General features: G+C 36.7%; 1 protein-coding gene across 3 annotated transcripts in view; it reads left to right on the forward strand.

Annotated features, from left to right (window-relative positions):
• COG5 (component of oligomeric golgi complex 5) overlaps nt 1-12,636 on the forward strand; it is a 194,637-nt gene that overhangs the window by 120,022 nt on the left and 61,979 nt on the right. For all 3 annotated transcript variants that reach the window (XM_067316262.1, XM_067316267.1, XM_067316272.1), the window contains exons 8-10: nt 4,049-4,214; nt 5,300-5,412; nt 5,497-5,574. In XM_067316262.1, coding sequence (XP_067172363.1) covers nt 4,049-4,214; nt 5,300-5,412; nt 5,497-5,574 — 357 coding nt within the window. The remainder of the gene's footprint in view (nt 1-4,048; nt 4,215-5,299; nt 5,413-5,496; nt 5,575-12,636) is intronic.

Consider the following 12,636-nt stretch of genomic DNA (forward strand, 5'->3'; position numbering starts at 1 on the left):
AGCTATTTCATGTAATCTCTAGTGGACACTGAAAAGCTGATATTTTTGAAAATCTATGCTGGTTGCTTTCATGGTAGAACTTGCTTTTAAGCAATTTTTTTTTTTCATGTGTTGAACTGATGATTCATGAAGTCTTCCTAAGTTCTTAAATCCGCTGAATTTAATTTCAGTATATCTGTGACGTAGCATATACTGACATGCCAGATGGAGCTGCAGTTTGAATGTAGAAGGGTATTATTTCTGGACTTAACTCCATCTCTCCTTAGTGCCGTGTTTCATTATTTTGTAATATTTACCATGTGAAGATCATTGTAGTTGACCTTCAGGTAGGTAGTATTGCAGGCCTACAGTTTGTGGGTTTATGGTTTATTTTGTTGGTGTATGCTTGTGTTTATACACATTATATTGTACTATACTGCTAGCATAGTACTAAATGCTGTACTCTTTTCCTTTGTACCCTACTCTCTGGATTACTATAACTTAAAGTTTGCAGCATATGTATAAATATTTTTAAGATGCTAATCTATTGTGTAAAAAATTATTTTCTGATAGAACACTTTCTTGTTAGAAGAGGCATTATGTCTGGCTGTTGTTCTAACTACTCATATACTGTAGCATAGTAAAAAGAGCCTGATTTATGTTTGGTGCAATAATACCTCTGAGCCTTCGTTCACAAAATAAGGCATTTAAAACAAAAAGGAACATAGGATCTTATGGAAAGAGCTTCTAAGGAGAACACTTAAAAATTACTGAGTGTAGTTACATGTGGTGGCAGACAACTTGATTATGAAATCTTGTTAATAAGGTCGTAAAGTTCCTTCTCAAAAATAATTATATTATTTTCCCCATTGTTCTTGTTGAATGGCTATTCTGAATATTATTCTCTGAGATTACACTGTAATTCCATTTTTCAGTGTAGGGCATGAAGTCACTTCTGTAGACAGTTTTTTACTTTGAATGCCTTCACTGCATGTTTTTGGTAAAGATTGTAGCAATCTTGTGAATCCCAGACATGTGTCCAAATGTAGGAAGTTAGCTTTAAGTTTTCTCAAAAGGAAGAAAAATGTTAGGGGCAAATTATTCTAAATAAAATCTGCAGTACTCATTTTCAAACTTTTGTTCAGTATGTATTAATGCTGAACAGTATAATTTTGAGATGTGTATGCAAGCCTGCTAGTACAATTGTTTGTTTTCTTCTTGCTTTCCAACATTTTGTTTCCACATAATGCAATTGTTCCCAAGAGATGCTCCATTTTTTTTTAATATTATGTCTAAACCTAGAAACTAGCTGTGCATAAAAAATGCGATTCTCTTAGGATTAGTGACACACCAACAACATGCTTTATATAGCCTGTCTGAGGTAAATAAAACACAGACTGTTTTTAAGGAGAGAAAAAAATTATATATGACACAAACATGATATTTTATCATATATTGTCAGGGTTTTAATGTATATCTGGTTCCTGTTATGTGAGGTGAATATGTGGGCCTCTGTCGGGGGCCATGTCCACCATTTAAAGCAATAAAGGAGTAGAGCTTTGTCCACTTTTGTCCATCTTTGTTCCACTCTGATTGTAACTTTATTAATGGATTTGAAAAAGGTTTTCAGTGAATAGCAAATTTCCTTAAGAATGTTCTTTAGTTATTCACTGACTTTTCCTGACTTTGGAATGAATTGTTTAGCGAGTGTAGCCAGAAAAAAGCTCTTTTGAAACCTAGCTCATGAACAGTAGGAGCAAACTTTCATTTCTTTCTTGACCAGTAGCTGCAAAGTTAGTTTAGTAACCTATGATGTGGGAACCCTGACATTCATTTTCTGCCTGAAAGGATTTGTGCCCATAGAGCCTATTTGTCAGGAGAGTATCTAACTGTTCAGCCACAGGTTATTCAAGGCTGGATAGTGCCCAGTTCACCTTTTGACCCTGTTCTGTTTTTGTGTTAGTTAATATACGAACACTTACTAGAGTGAGACTTGAACCTGGTTGAGTGCTCTCACTATCATGAGATACTATCAGTAAAGCACTGATTTTATATTGCTGCCTTGCCATCAGGATTTATAATTGTGCAAGTATTCTATAAAAATTAGAACAATTTCAACAGGAGACTGGTAACTGGTGAGTCTTTTCTGTCTTTGCATCCCTTCCTTTCAGTTTCATTCTTCTTTTTCCTTCCAGTTTCTTTTCATCGTATTCCTTGTCCTCTTCCCTTTTATATGTTCTTGCTCATGTTCGTTCTGTCCCTAAATTCCCTTCTTGCTTTATACTATTCTTCATTTTATGACATGTTGTTAATCTTCCAGTCTTTCTGGCTTATTTTCTTACCTCCACAAGCACACCCACAGGATGCTTAGAAATATTACAGCATACCCAGCTGTCAAAAAACTAAACCTACAAGTCCCAGACCCATAATACTATGCTGGGAATGCTCATTAACACCCACACTGTTTGGAAAAAGAAACTGGTATAGCTAGTATAAGGTCTGTACACCAAAATGCATGCCTGATATTCCATCTCTCTTCACTAAACCTGGAAATTCCTCATTGGAATTGGGAAAGGAGAAGGGATCTAGCTTTTGTGCTTCAACTGTGGTTCTAATCTTTATAGTTATACAGAAATCCTGGAAAGTGTGACATGAATGCATAGTTATAGTGATGTCACCTCTGAAATGTTAGGTTTGAAGTGGGTGCACTGTTCATCGGTGGATCAGAAAGCATGTTGGACTGGGTGGACATACCAAAAAGTGGTACAGCAGCCACATCACAGCTTTACTGGTGTGGTAAAGTGCAAGTTCCCCTGAGTGGAGAGGCAGATGAGCATACCCTCTTTCTTTGAGACACACTTGTGTCCATCTGGAGAAAACTGATCGGGGAAGATGAAGCAGAGTTGCACTGGTCTTGCAGAAGACCTTTTTAATGCTGGTGGCCATTACTGCTGCAGCCACAAGCAGGAAGAGTGCAATGGTGTAAGGCCTCAGTGCTAGAGGAAATTCATGGTGGGGTGTCCGGTGAGATGCACCTGTGGTCTCAGATCCTTCTGTCTGGTCTGGGTGCTGCAATTTCTGCCAGACCGTGTTCTTTACTGCTGGTAGAAGTCAGTAAGAAAAATGACAAAGGACTGTGTTTCTAGTGTGTGTATGATCAACTGATCATCCCCTCCACTAATTGCCTGTGAATGCTAAATATAAAAGCAGTATTCAGTGTTTGGATGACAGTACTTTGTTGTTTCTAAAGGCAATAATTTGAGGCTTTTCTTTTGCTGAATAGCTCCAGTGCCAGTGTTTAGTGTTGCTCAGTGGAATTATCAGATTTATTCTTAATCAAAGGTCTCTTAAACAATTGACCTGGAAAGTTTTTGGATAGTTTTCACTTTCTTGTATTTTGGAAAAGCTCTGAACAATACAGAGCCAGGTGAGCTATTTTTTTGCAGGCTTTGGAAGTTATCACTGTGTTGTTTTGCACTATTAATTCTGTGGTGAGAAAGAAAGTGAAGTTATTGTCAGCACTAGAAATGGAAATGTAGAAATATAGACTTAAATTCTGCAAAGTCAGTAGTAGGGGCTTGCCCTGCTTGCCCGTGGTTAGTATTTTTTTTTTTAAGCCAGCATCACATTTAATCAGCTGTTTGGCACTTAAATGACAGCACTGTAACAGATACTGTATGTTAAAACAATATTACTACCTACACCATAGCTGGATATAGCTGTGCTGTAACTAACCTAGGAATTATTGGATCAATCACTGGTAACCCACCCCAGGAAAGCTATTGCCAGAAGTGCTTCCAGTTTCTTTTTTTTTTTTTTCCCTCTCTTCTCATTCAGAGGATGGCACCCCAGAAAGAACTCATTGCTAAGCAATGAAGGAAATCACCCCCCCCACACACACCTTTTCCTTCTGTTCTCTGTTACCCAGTAAGGATACCAGTTATTTAATGTTAAATGAAATGAATCAGCAGACTGAACTTAAAGATGAACTTGCCCAGTAAAATGATGCCTCATTATGGATAAACAAATCTGTAGATGACGACCATTTTTGACAATCTTTTCTCTCTAGAATCCTACTCAAGTGGGAACTGCTCTTCAGGTTTTCCATAACCTTGGAACATTAAAGGATACCATTGCTAATGTGGTGGATGGATACTGCACAGTCCTGGAGGAGAACATAAAAAATGCTTTGGATATCAAAGTATTAACCCAGCCATCTCAAACTGTTACAAGAGGTATGATACTTGTTGACAGGGAATGATATCTTTTCTTTTTTTTGGGGGGGGGGGGCAAAATTGCAGTATATTGTCAAACAGAAGAAACTCTCGCATCCAAGCCTGTTACAGGAACTTTTCCCTGCTTTCTTTAACCACTACACGATGGGAATAGGCAAGTCTCAGAAATCACCTGACACAAAAACAGAATTGGGTCTGACTATTTTTATTGTGCTCAGAGTTTTTCCTTTTTTTTTTCCCCCCCTCTCTCTTTTCTGCACTTGCCCAGAAAATTATCCTCATTAATGCTACAGTTTTGTAGCATTTTCTGAGGAGTTTGTCATAGAAAGATGAATCCAATTCTGTCTTCTTTCTGTTGGTGGGAGGATCATGGGCAGAGATTATTTTTAAGCAATGGAACAAATCTGACACTATGTTAAAATGCTTTTGTTGAGTGGAAGTCTTCTCAAAGCAGTATTTGCACCACGAGGTAACATTGCATCATTAAATGTTTAGTTCCCACATGATAGCTCAGATACCAAAGAGTGCTGAGCAGGAGGCAAATTTTAACTTTGGCAGCACAAGTATTTAAACCTTTGTAACCATTGTAGCAAGTTTGGGGTCTGAAAAGAGTATCACTAGCATAATAAAGGAACACAGCCCCTCTCAAGGAAAGTGATGGTTTAAAAGTTGCATACCCTTCAGTTGGAATATCACATATTTGCAGTTCACATATGCATACAAATGCTGAGCTGCTAATATCTGTATTTTTCACAGCTGCTGTCTCTTCCATTTTACGTTGCTATTCCATCCTACAACAGTGGTTATTGTCTTGGTGTTTCTGTGGGACTGTGAATCAGTAAAGCAGCTAATAGGGATGAACATTAACGTATCCTCACTGGACTTCAGAGTTAAGTTGACTTCTTAGTTGAGACAACTGAGGCCAATCACAAACCCTTTTTTCCAAGCTATTTTAGGCTGTTCTGATTCTTTTAGAAAATTTCTTATGTCAGTGTGTGCATAGAGGTCTACATTTCTAATAGTATTTTAATTCTCACACCTGAAAGCTGAAGTGTGGTGTTGTGTATTTTTAAATACATTTTTAGGTGGCCCTGGTCGAGCTGCTATGCCAACACCTGGGAACACAGCAGCTTTTCGAGCAGCTCTCTGGACAAACATGGAGAAACTCATGGATCAAATCTGTGCTGCTTGTGGACAGGTACTCAGAAGTTAATTCCCATTCGTCTAGTCAAGCAATTTTGCATATAAGATACTAGGAAATGTCACTGTTCCTCTCTTACAGGTGCAGCATTTGCAGAAAGTATTGACAAAGAAAAGAGATCCTGTTTCACATGTCTGTTTCATTGAGGAAATAGTTAAGGTAAAGTATTAATTTAGCTGAATATGTTTTGGTGGTTCTGTTAAGGAAAATGCGATGAGGAAATACTTTTGTTTACAAGTTTAGAATTCCAAAAAATTTTGTAATTAAAGTAATGAGAAAGTGGTGAAAGTCAGACTTAACTTTGAAAGGTATGTTTATGGTCTGTGGGTTATATCTGTAGGGTATAAACATATTCTTTTCATAATTTCTTCTGCATTTTTTAAAGGGAGCTGATAAGGCACCGCTGTCAGTTTTTATTACTGATTATTAATGTCATTCCATAAAATACTATGTGATTTGAGTAATTACTAAAGTGTGTTAGTTTGCATAAGAGAATGTGTCTCCATGTGATATCGAGCACTTTCAGCCATCTGTTTCTCTACTTCTTGGCAATTTTTTCCATGAAAAATAATTATGGCTTTTCTTTTCCTATAATGTCCCAGATCTGAATACCTATTCTTTTCCATTCATTTGTACTGCTTTCTATTCTTATTTGGAATAATTTGATTAATGGTTTCCTTCAGTGTTAGGAACAGTATTACTGGACCTATCTCATCTACCTTAGTAGATGAGAAGAAACAAAAACAAAAGATGTTTTTATGCAGGCATCTCCTTTTCCAAGTATATGGCTGGATTTTTAATTTGCATGGATTTAATTTTTGAAATACATTGGGGAAACTGTTCATATGCAAATGTGGTCTTCTCAACGGTGGAAGCAAATAATGAAGGTTAAACACAGGGTACAAGTTTATCTGTCAGCTAAACCCAGCTCCAGAAGTTGTTGCATAGAACATCACTTTTCCATGAGACATATTAAGCTTCTCTTTCTGTGTTGTAAAAATGCTCAAAAAGTTTATAAATTTTTAGTATATTTCCTTCATAAAAAAGTTTTATTTGGCAAAAAATATCTATTACTGCCTGGGTGGAGTCCTTCGGTAGGTCAGCATTTTTAAGGAGCAAGTTAAACCTAGAAACAAGGGGAGGAACTCTGTGCAGTTGGGAGCAGTTTGGATGGAAAGGGAGCTCAGAAAAATGAGCTTTTCGGGTTCCTCAGTGGCTCCCATCCTGAGCCTGTGCTTATCAGTTCAGCTCTGCCCTTTTGGAGAGCAGCACTTGAAAGAGGGATAGGAGTTTTCTAGTTGTCAAGGGTGATAATGGAGGGAAGCCAAAGGAAATCTTCATCATTCTGAAGAATAAATGAAAAGAGAAAATGAACCTCGAAACAGTTAGATTTAAAGTAAAGAAAAGCTCATTAGAAAATAAAATAAAATGCTTTTGTGTTGTAATATGCTGAGCATCTAACATGATATTGTGGATTACCCTTCCTTCCCATTAACATCATACTGCAGGATTGCATCTAAGTGACAAATTGCATATCCCAAGTAAAATCCATCTATTTGTCTCTCTGCAGTTTTCACTGTTTCAGTTAGTTTGCTCTTTAACTGGTATTTTGGCATAGCATAAAACCAAGCTGGACAGTTGTCATCTCAGTAAAGCAGCTAAGGGACAACCTTGCCTCTTTAATTCTACCAGAAGTCTCTTAGCATGACACAGTGCTACTGACAGCACTGCTACTTTACTTTCTTCTCACCTGAGATGGTTCAGTGTAACACAGTGTTTTGCTTTGCCCTTCTCACAGTTATGCCTATTATTGTTCCCTGAAGAATGTATGGTGGCAACATGCAGGTGGGTGAAGTCGCCCCAAACAGCAGAACTGTTGTTCAGTCAAGTACTAGATGCTGCTAGAGTTCAAGAGTGCCTGTACAGGTGGCTGGATGGGAGAGCATGAATTGTTGTGTACATTGCAAACAGATATAAAAAATAAATTGATATTTTGCCATTTACTCATGAAAATTTCATCTAGTAATAATCCAGACTGAAAGAACGTGTTTTCATCAGTACATGTGCAGGAGAGGGAGAAAAGTGGGATTTTCTTTATTGTATCCCAAGCAGTTGTGTTCAATTTCATTAATAAACTGAGCAAACCAACAAAACAAACTAAAGGTATTAACATTATACTCATTCGCTAGGGCAGCATGCCCATGCCAGAAGATAGGAAAACGAATCATCCACTCTACAGTCTGTGCACTAATTACTGTTACTGATGTCAACATTATTATTATAGTCATCTTCTGCAGCAGCTGCAGTACCACTTTGCCTGTCCATCTGCTTCCTTGTTTTGATTATTGCAGTGCAAGTATCATCCTAGGAAGCATAAGAGAGGAGGGGACCCAGCCTTTTTAAAGCATAAGTCCAAAGCATAAGTCTTTTAATAGCAAGGAAGCTACTTTTTTTTCTTTATCATCCTCTTTTTTCCATTGGAGGATTTTTTTGTCTTTCTCTTCACAGATCTCACAGCCTGCAGTTTTTCTAATTTTACATTATGATCTCAAACATGTGCTTTCTTGCCTTCTAATTACCTTTTACCATAATAATATTTAGTAGTGTTGTATCGTGTTGTATCAAAAATGCAGTTTTACAAACATTAATTAATTATTCCAAGGATTCACAAAATCTCCCTGTTTAAAAAAAAAAGTTTGCTGATAGATGGAGAAACTGAGGCATAGGGTCTGTAAAATTTCTGAATACTGGAGTTCAGCAGCAGAATAAAACAACACTCTCATCTTGTCTACACCATGGCTTCTCTTACTAGTAACAGAATTCACTTCCAAATTTTTCCACCGTTAGATATGGCCAAGAGTTAAGTGGCTTAACCAAGCATGCATGAGTGTCCTGCAAGACTCTAGAGCTGGAATTCACACTGCTGTTTGTCTCAGTCCTGTGCTGCCCTTGACGCATCCAGATTGTGCTGTCTTTCCTCTGCCACAATATGAAATGAATGCAAAAAAATTGACATCCTTTTCAAAAAGTAGTGCGTTTATAATAATTTTAAAAGCTGCTATATTTCAAATTAGTAATGAAACATAGATTTATTATTACTCTGTAGATATTCACATTACACATTTAATTTTGCAAAAAACCCTGTAGATATTTAGATGAGAAATACATTTATTTTAAGACAGAATAAACATTTTTGTGTTTTTATCTGCCGCAGAACTCTGTTAATGACTAGATCTTAGCTCATGAGCAAGGCCAACAGAATTCGGAATTCATAGGTCTAGTTTCTGGTTTTGTGTGAAAATAAGTACAGGGTTGATTTTAAACATTTTCATTTTAAAAGAAGGTGGTAATTTTACAAAATGTTGAGGGTAAAAATTAAAATTGCAAACGCGATTTAAAATAATTTAAAATGGATATTTTTGTTCACTTTACTGACTGGCTATTGATTTCGCTTCTTTCAATTGCTTAATTCCCCTTCCGAGAGCTAATAGGTTACTTGAGCTTACTCTGCTTTATTTCTTCTCTCTTTCAGTGTGTAGTGACTAATCCTGCTTCAGCTATTTTAATATCTAAACTACAGCTGACTTCAGTGTAAGGCACATCAGAGCATATCTTTCTGTGACAGCCAGTTTCCTAATTAGAGATAAGAGTCCCTCTCAGCCCCTTGTGAAAGAGTTGAAAATGATCTCTGGTCTCCACCTATTTTGGGTCCTTCACTCCTACACAGGCATCAGTGAACAGTTTTGCAAAATGAAAAACAGCCTTAAAAGCAGCAAAGCACTTTGTGGGTTTTCTTTGGTTGGTCAGCAGAAGTGGTGAGCTGGGGTCTCTGCTCGGGAAGGCCGGGAGTCCCGGGGGAAGTGCTGTGCGTGAGGGCACATCTGCCTTTGATCTCCTTTGGTCCGCTGCTGCCCGCATTGGTTAACAGCTCAGGAACACTGCAAAACCTGCCGTTTGCAGAAGTCTCTGGGTAGGAGAGTTGTAGGGAGTGTTACTGAGTATTTCGTGGAGGGCTCTTATTATTATCTCTCCTGATGAACGTTTGGTGAGTAAGCAGGCTGTTTTCTTGAGCTGTCAACACTGGTAATATGAAGTGTTAAAGATACAGAAGGGAATGCCCTAATGATTACATAAAATAAACTAAATGGAAAACATACATGCTAATTTCCCCAAATATACTTCGATTTCACCTTCTTATTTCTCCTTCCCTATCCAAACTTGTTAAAAAATGCTGCTGATTTGAAATTATTCACATCTAGCATCACATATTCACATTCAGTTGACCCAATTAAAAATAATCCCAAATGGAAAAATTGAAAAATAATCTAATTACTGCCTTATGTGAGTTCAGAAAATAATCTGGTTTTCTCCTATTATTACAAGTATGTGATTTATTTTCCAGTATTTTTTTGTAGAAGCAGAATTGGATTACTTTTACATCATTTCCACTGTGGTTTCTGTTTATTATTTAAGCATTAACAAGGTGCTTTGTGCAGATCTAAATACAGGTGAACGTGCAGGTCTTTGATCCTGTAAATACCTAAAATGCTCATTATTTCAAACCCACAAATTGTCGCATTGAAATCAGTTACAAGATTTTTGAGGTCTCTCTAAATAAAAGATCTCATCAGCTGGATGGATCATTGTGTCCCCAGACAGCCCTGTTGAAGGTAATTCAGTTTTAATTCAGATGGGAGGCTCAGAGCGCTGGGTGAAAGGTGTTGTAATGGCATTGCATTTTTCCTGGAACTTAGATTTGATTTGTCTGTCAGAAACGTGCAGGTATAAATAATAGGGATGGTATTGGGGTTGCTTGGCTTAATAGGATATAATGACATTTGTTGTTTTCCACTTCTGGTTTGTTGGGGTTTGTGCAAATTGCAGGTTGGTGATGACTGGAAATTATTAAGTCAGTTGGTTTTCAATTAGGTTGCCCTTAGAAAAAAAATGCATTTAACAAAAGTGCCACTTTTTGTCATGATTCTTGTCAGTCTTACTGGAACAACTAAGGATTGTATGGACCTGGGTAACAAACTACCATTTCATCCTTAAATGAGGTATGTGGAAGTCAAGGTGAATGTGTAGCTAGTGAATTGCTGCTGTACATACTAAATCACTTCTCCAGATAGAAGAAAACTGTCAGGTCCCTTGGGTGCTTATTGGCTTTTGGAAACACTAAGTTCATTTACTTCTAGTTTATACATACTTATCTTGCAGGAGTATGAGAGGATTAATTAATGTTTTTAAGTAGTTTTGAAGATATAGGACACTGTTTAAGAGCTGAGTATTTTCATTCCTTAAAAATTAGTTTTTCTAAGGAATCACTTAAGAATTCTAATATTAGAATAGGGAAAATACATGTTCTTGACTCTGTTATCTAGTTCAGAAGGTTATATTTCAGAAACAGTTTTTGTTTCTTTTGTCAGCTGCATAAAGAAACCTTTTTAAAATGTTGCATTGCTGCTGGAAGTCTAGAAACTATTACACCTTGGGTATAGACTGATCAACTTAGTGTAATGAAATTCCATGCCCCGCAGTAAAACAAAAATCAAGGTCATTTTTAAAATCATAGTGTCATTTATTGACATGCGTTCACCTGCCATGTATAATGTAGACAGCATTAGAAATTTAAATGCACTGATCTTTTTAAAAATTTAATCCAGACTATTTCTAGAAGATAGAATAGATTTTTTCAAAACACACTGAATTTGTCTGTTTCTTTACAGATTAATTGCACTACTGAGTATGATGGCTTTTTGTTCACAGTCTCACATTTGGCAATTATGTTGCTATAGAAATAGTGCAAATAGATTTCCTTATTTCTGTCCCATAAGATCTTGCTGTACAAAATTGTTAAATCATTTGCACTGTTGCTCTATTGGTGGAAAAAATATTTAGGCTGTCCTTTAAATGTCTTCTGTTTTCAGAGCAATATTCTCAAATCTCCTATTTCTTTATGGGGGAGCCTTTGATTACAAATGGAAAACACTGTATGTATTAGTATGCAAAGCCTGATTTCAGGAGCCTGCAGCAACTAGCTTCATGGTAATGTTCGCTATATTGTTTTACATTTCAAAGAGGCTTCACAATAAAGAATTTTTTTTTACATTCCAGTCAGAGTATCAAAGTTTCTACAGGGAAAAATAAGTTGGAAGTGACTGTCATGAAGTGGGAGCAAGCTTAGAATCAGTGGGTCAGATTTATTATTGGAATGTTAGAATAGCTATGTTAAATACACACAAATATGATAATTCACAGATGGGAAATTATTATACTCATTAAGTTCTAAATTTGCAGTGTGGAGGAAATAAAGACATTTGTAAAAATAAATATATGTCTTTTCAGCATCTTCATACATTCTTGTCTAATGCTAAATGAAGTGGGTACTTTCATTCTCATTTCTTGAATTTGGATTTAATGTCAGATACTAAATAGATATATTAAGAACAGAGCTCAAGAGATTTCATTTCTATAATAGCAAAGTTAATTAGAAGCTTGGTATGTTTTTCTAAAATTAGGTAAGCTGTTCCGTTTTTATGTTTGAAGAAACTTTAAATCAGTTTTCCAGGCTGCAGCACTAATATTATTGTAGAGTAGCAGTGGTACAGATCTTCACATATCTTTGCTCTTACGACACTGGTACCCAGCCCGGTATTCTTCAGGGGTTTGTTAGCTTACCCGTAGCTGTACAGTGGGAAATGAGTTACACTTTTTGAACTGTAAAATCAAGTCAGTTTTCAGGTAAGTATGTGGGAGTGGAGTTTTAGCACTCCGAATTCTGTCAGCACATAGTTTTTTCCATCAAAGATAATCTCGTAATCCTGTAAACAGGTAACGTTAAACTGAATTTGGAACCTTTACAGCTGAATACTAATGTGGCTTCACACCATTAAAGGTAATGGTATTCGGGTCTACATACATGCTACGATAAACTGCATTGAAGGTATAAAGACTGCTGAAAAAAACAATTTTTAATATCCAAGGGTTAAATGAAATTTTTTTTCTGTTCATTTCATACCAATAAATGAATACTCTGTCTTCTGAATCTAAGTCGTTTCTGTACCACTAGCTAGTGTGTAGAACATGACTGAATCTATGACCTCTGCCAGTTGCCCTGGGTGCTCTAACACCTCTCTTTTTGATTTTTTGAAACTCAGATTTTTATGAACATAGAGTTGTTGACATTGGGGCTTAAAATCTCCACTTAAAAGGCCGGTGGGA

This window comes from Apteryx mantelli, chromosome 1 (assembly GCF_036417845.1).
Source record: "Apteryx mantelli isolate bAptMan1 chromosome 1, bAptMan1.hap1, whole genome shotgun sequence".
Classification (NCBI taxonomy): domain Eukaryota; kingdom Metazoa; phylum Chordata; class Aves; order Apterygiformes; family Apterygidae; genus Apteryx; species Apteryx mantelli.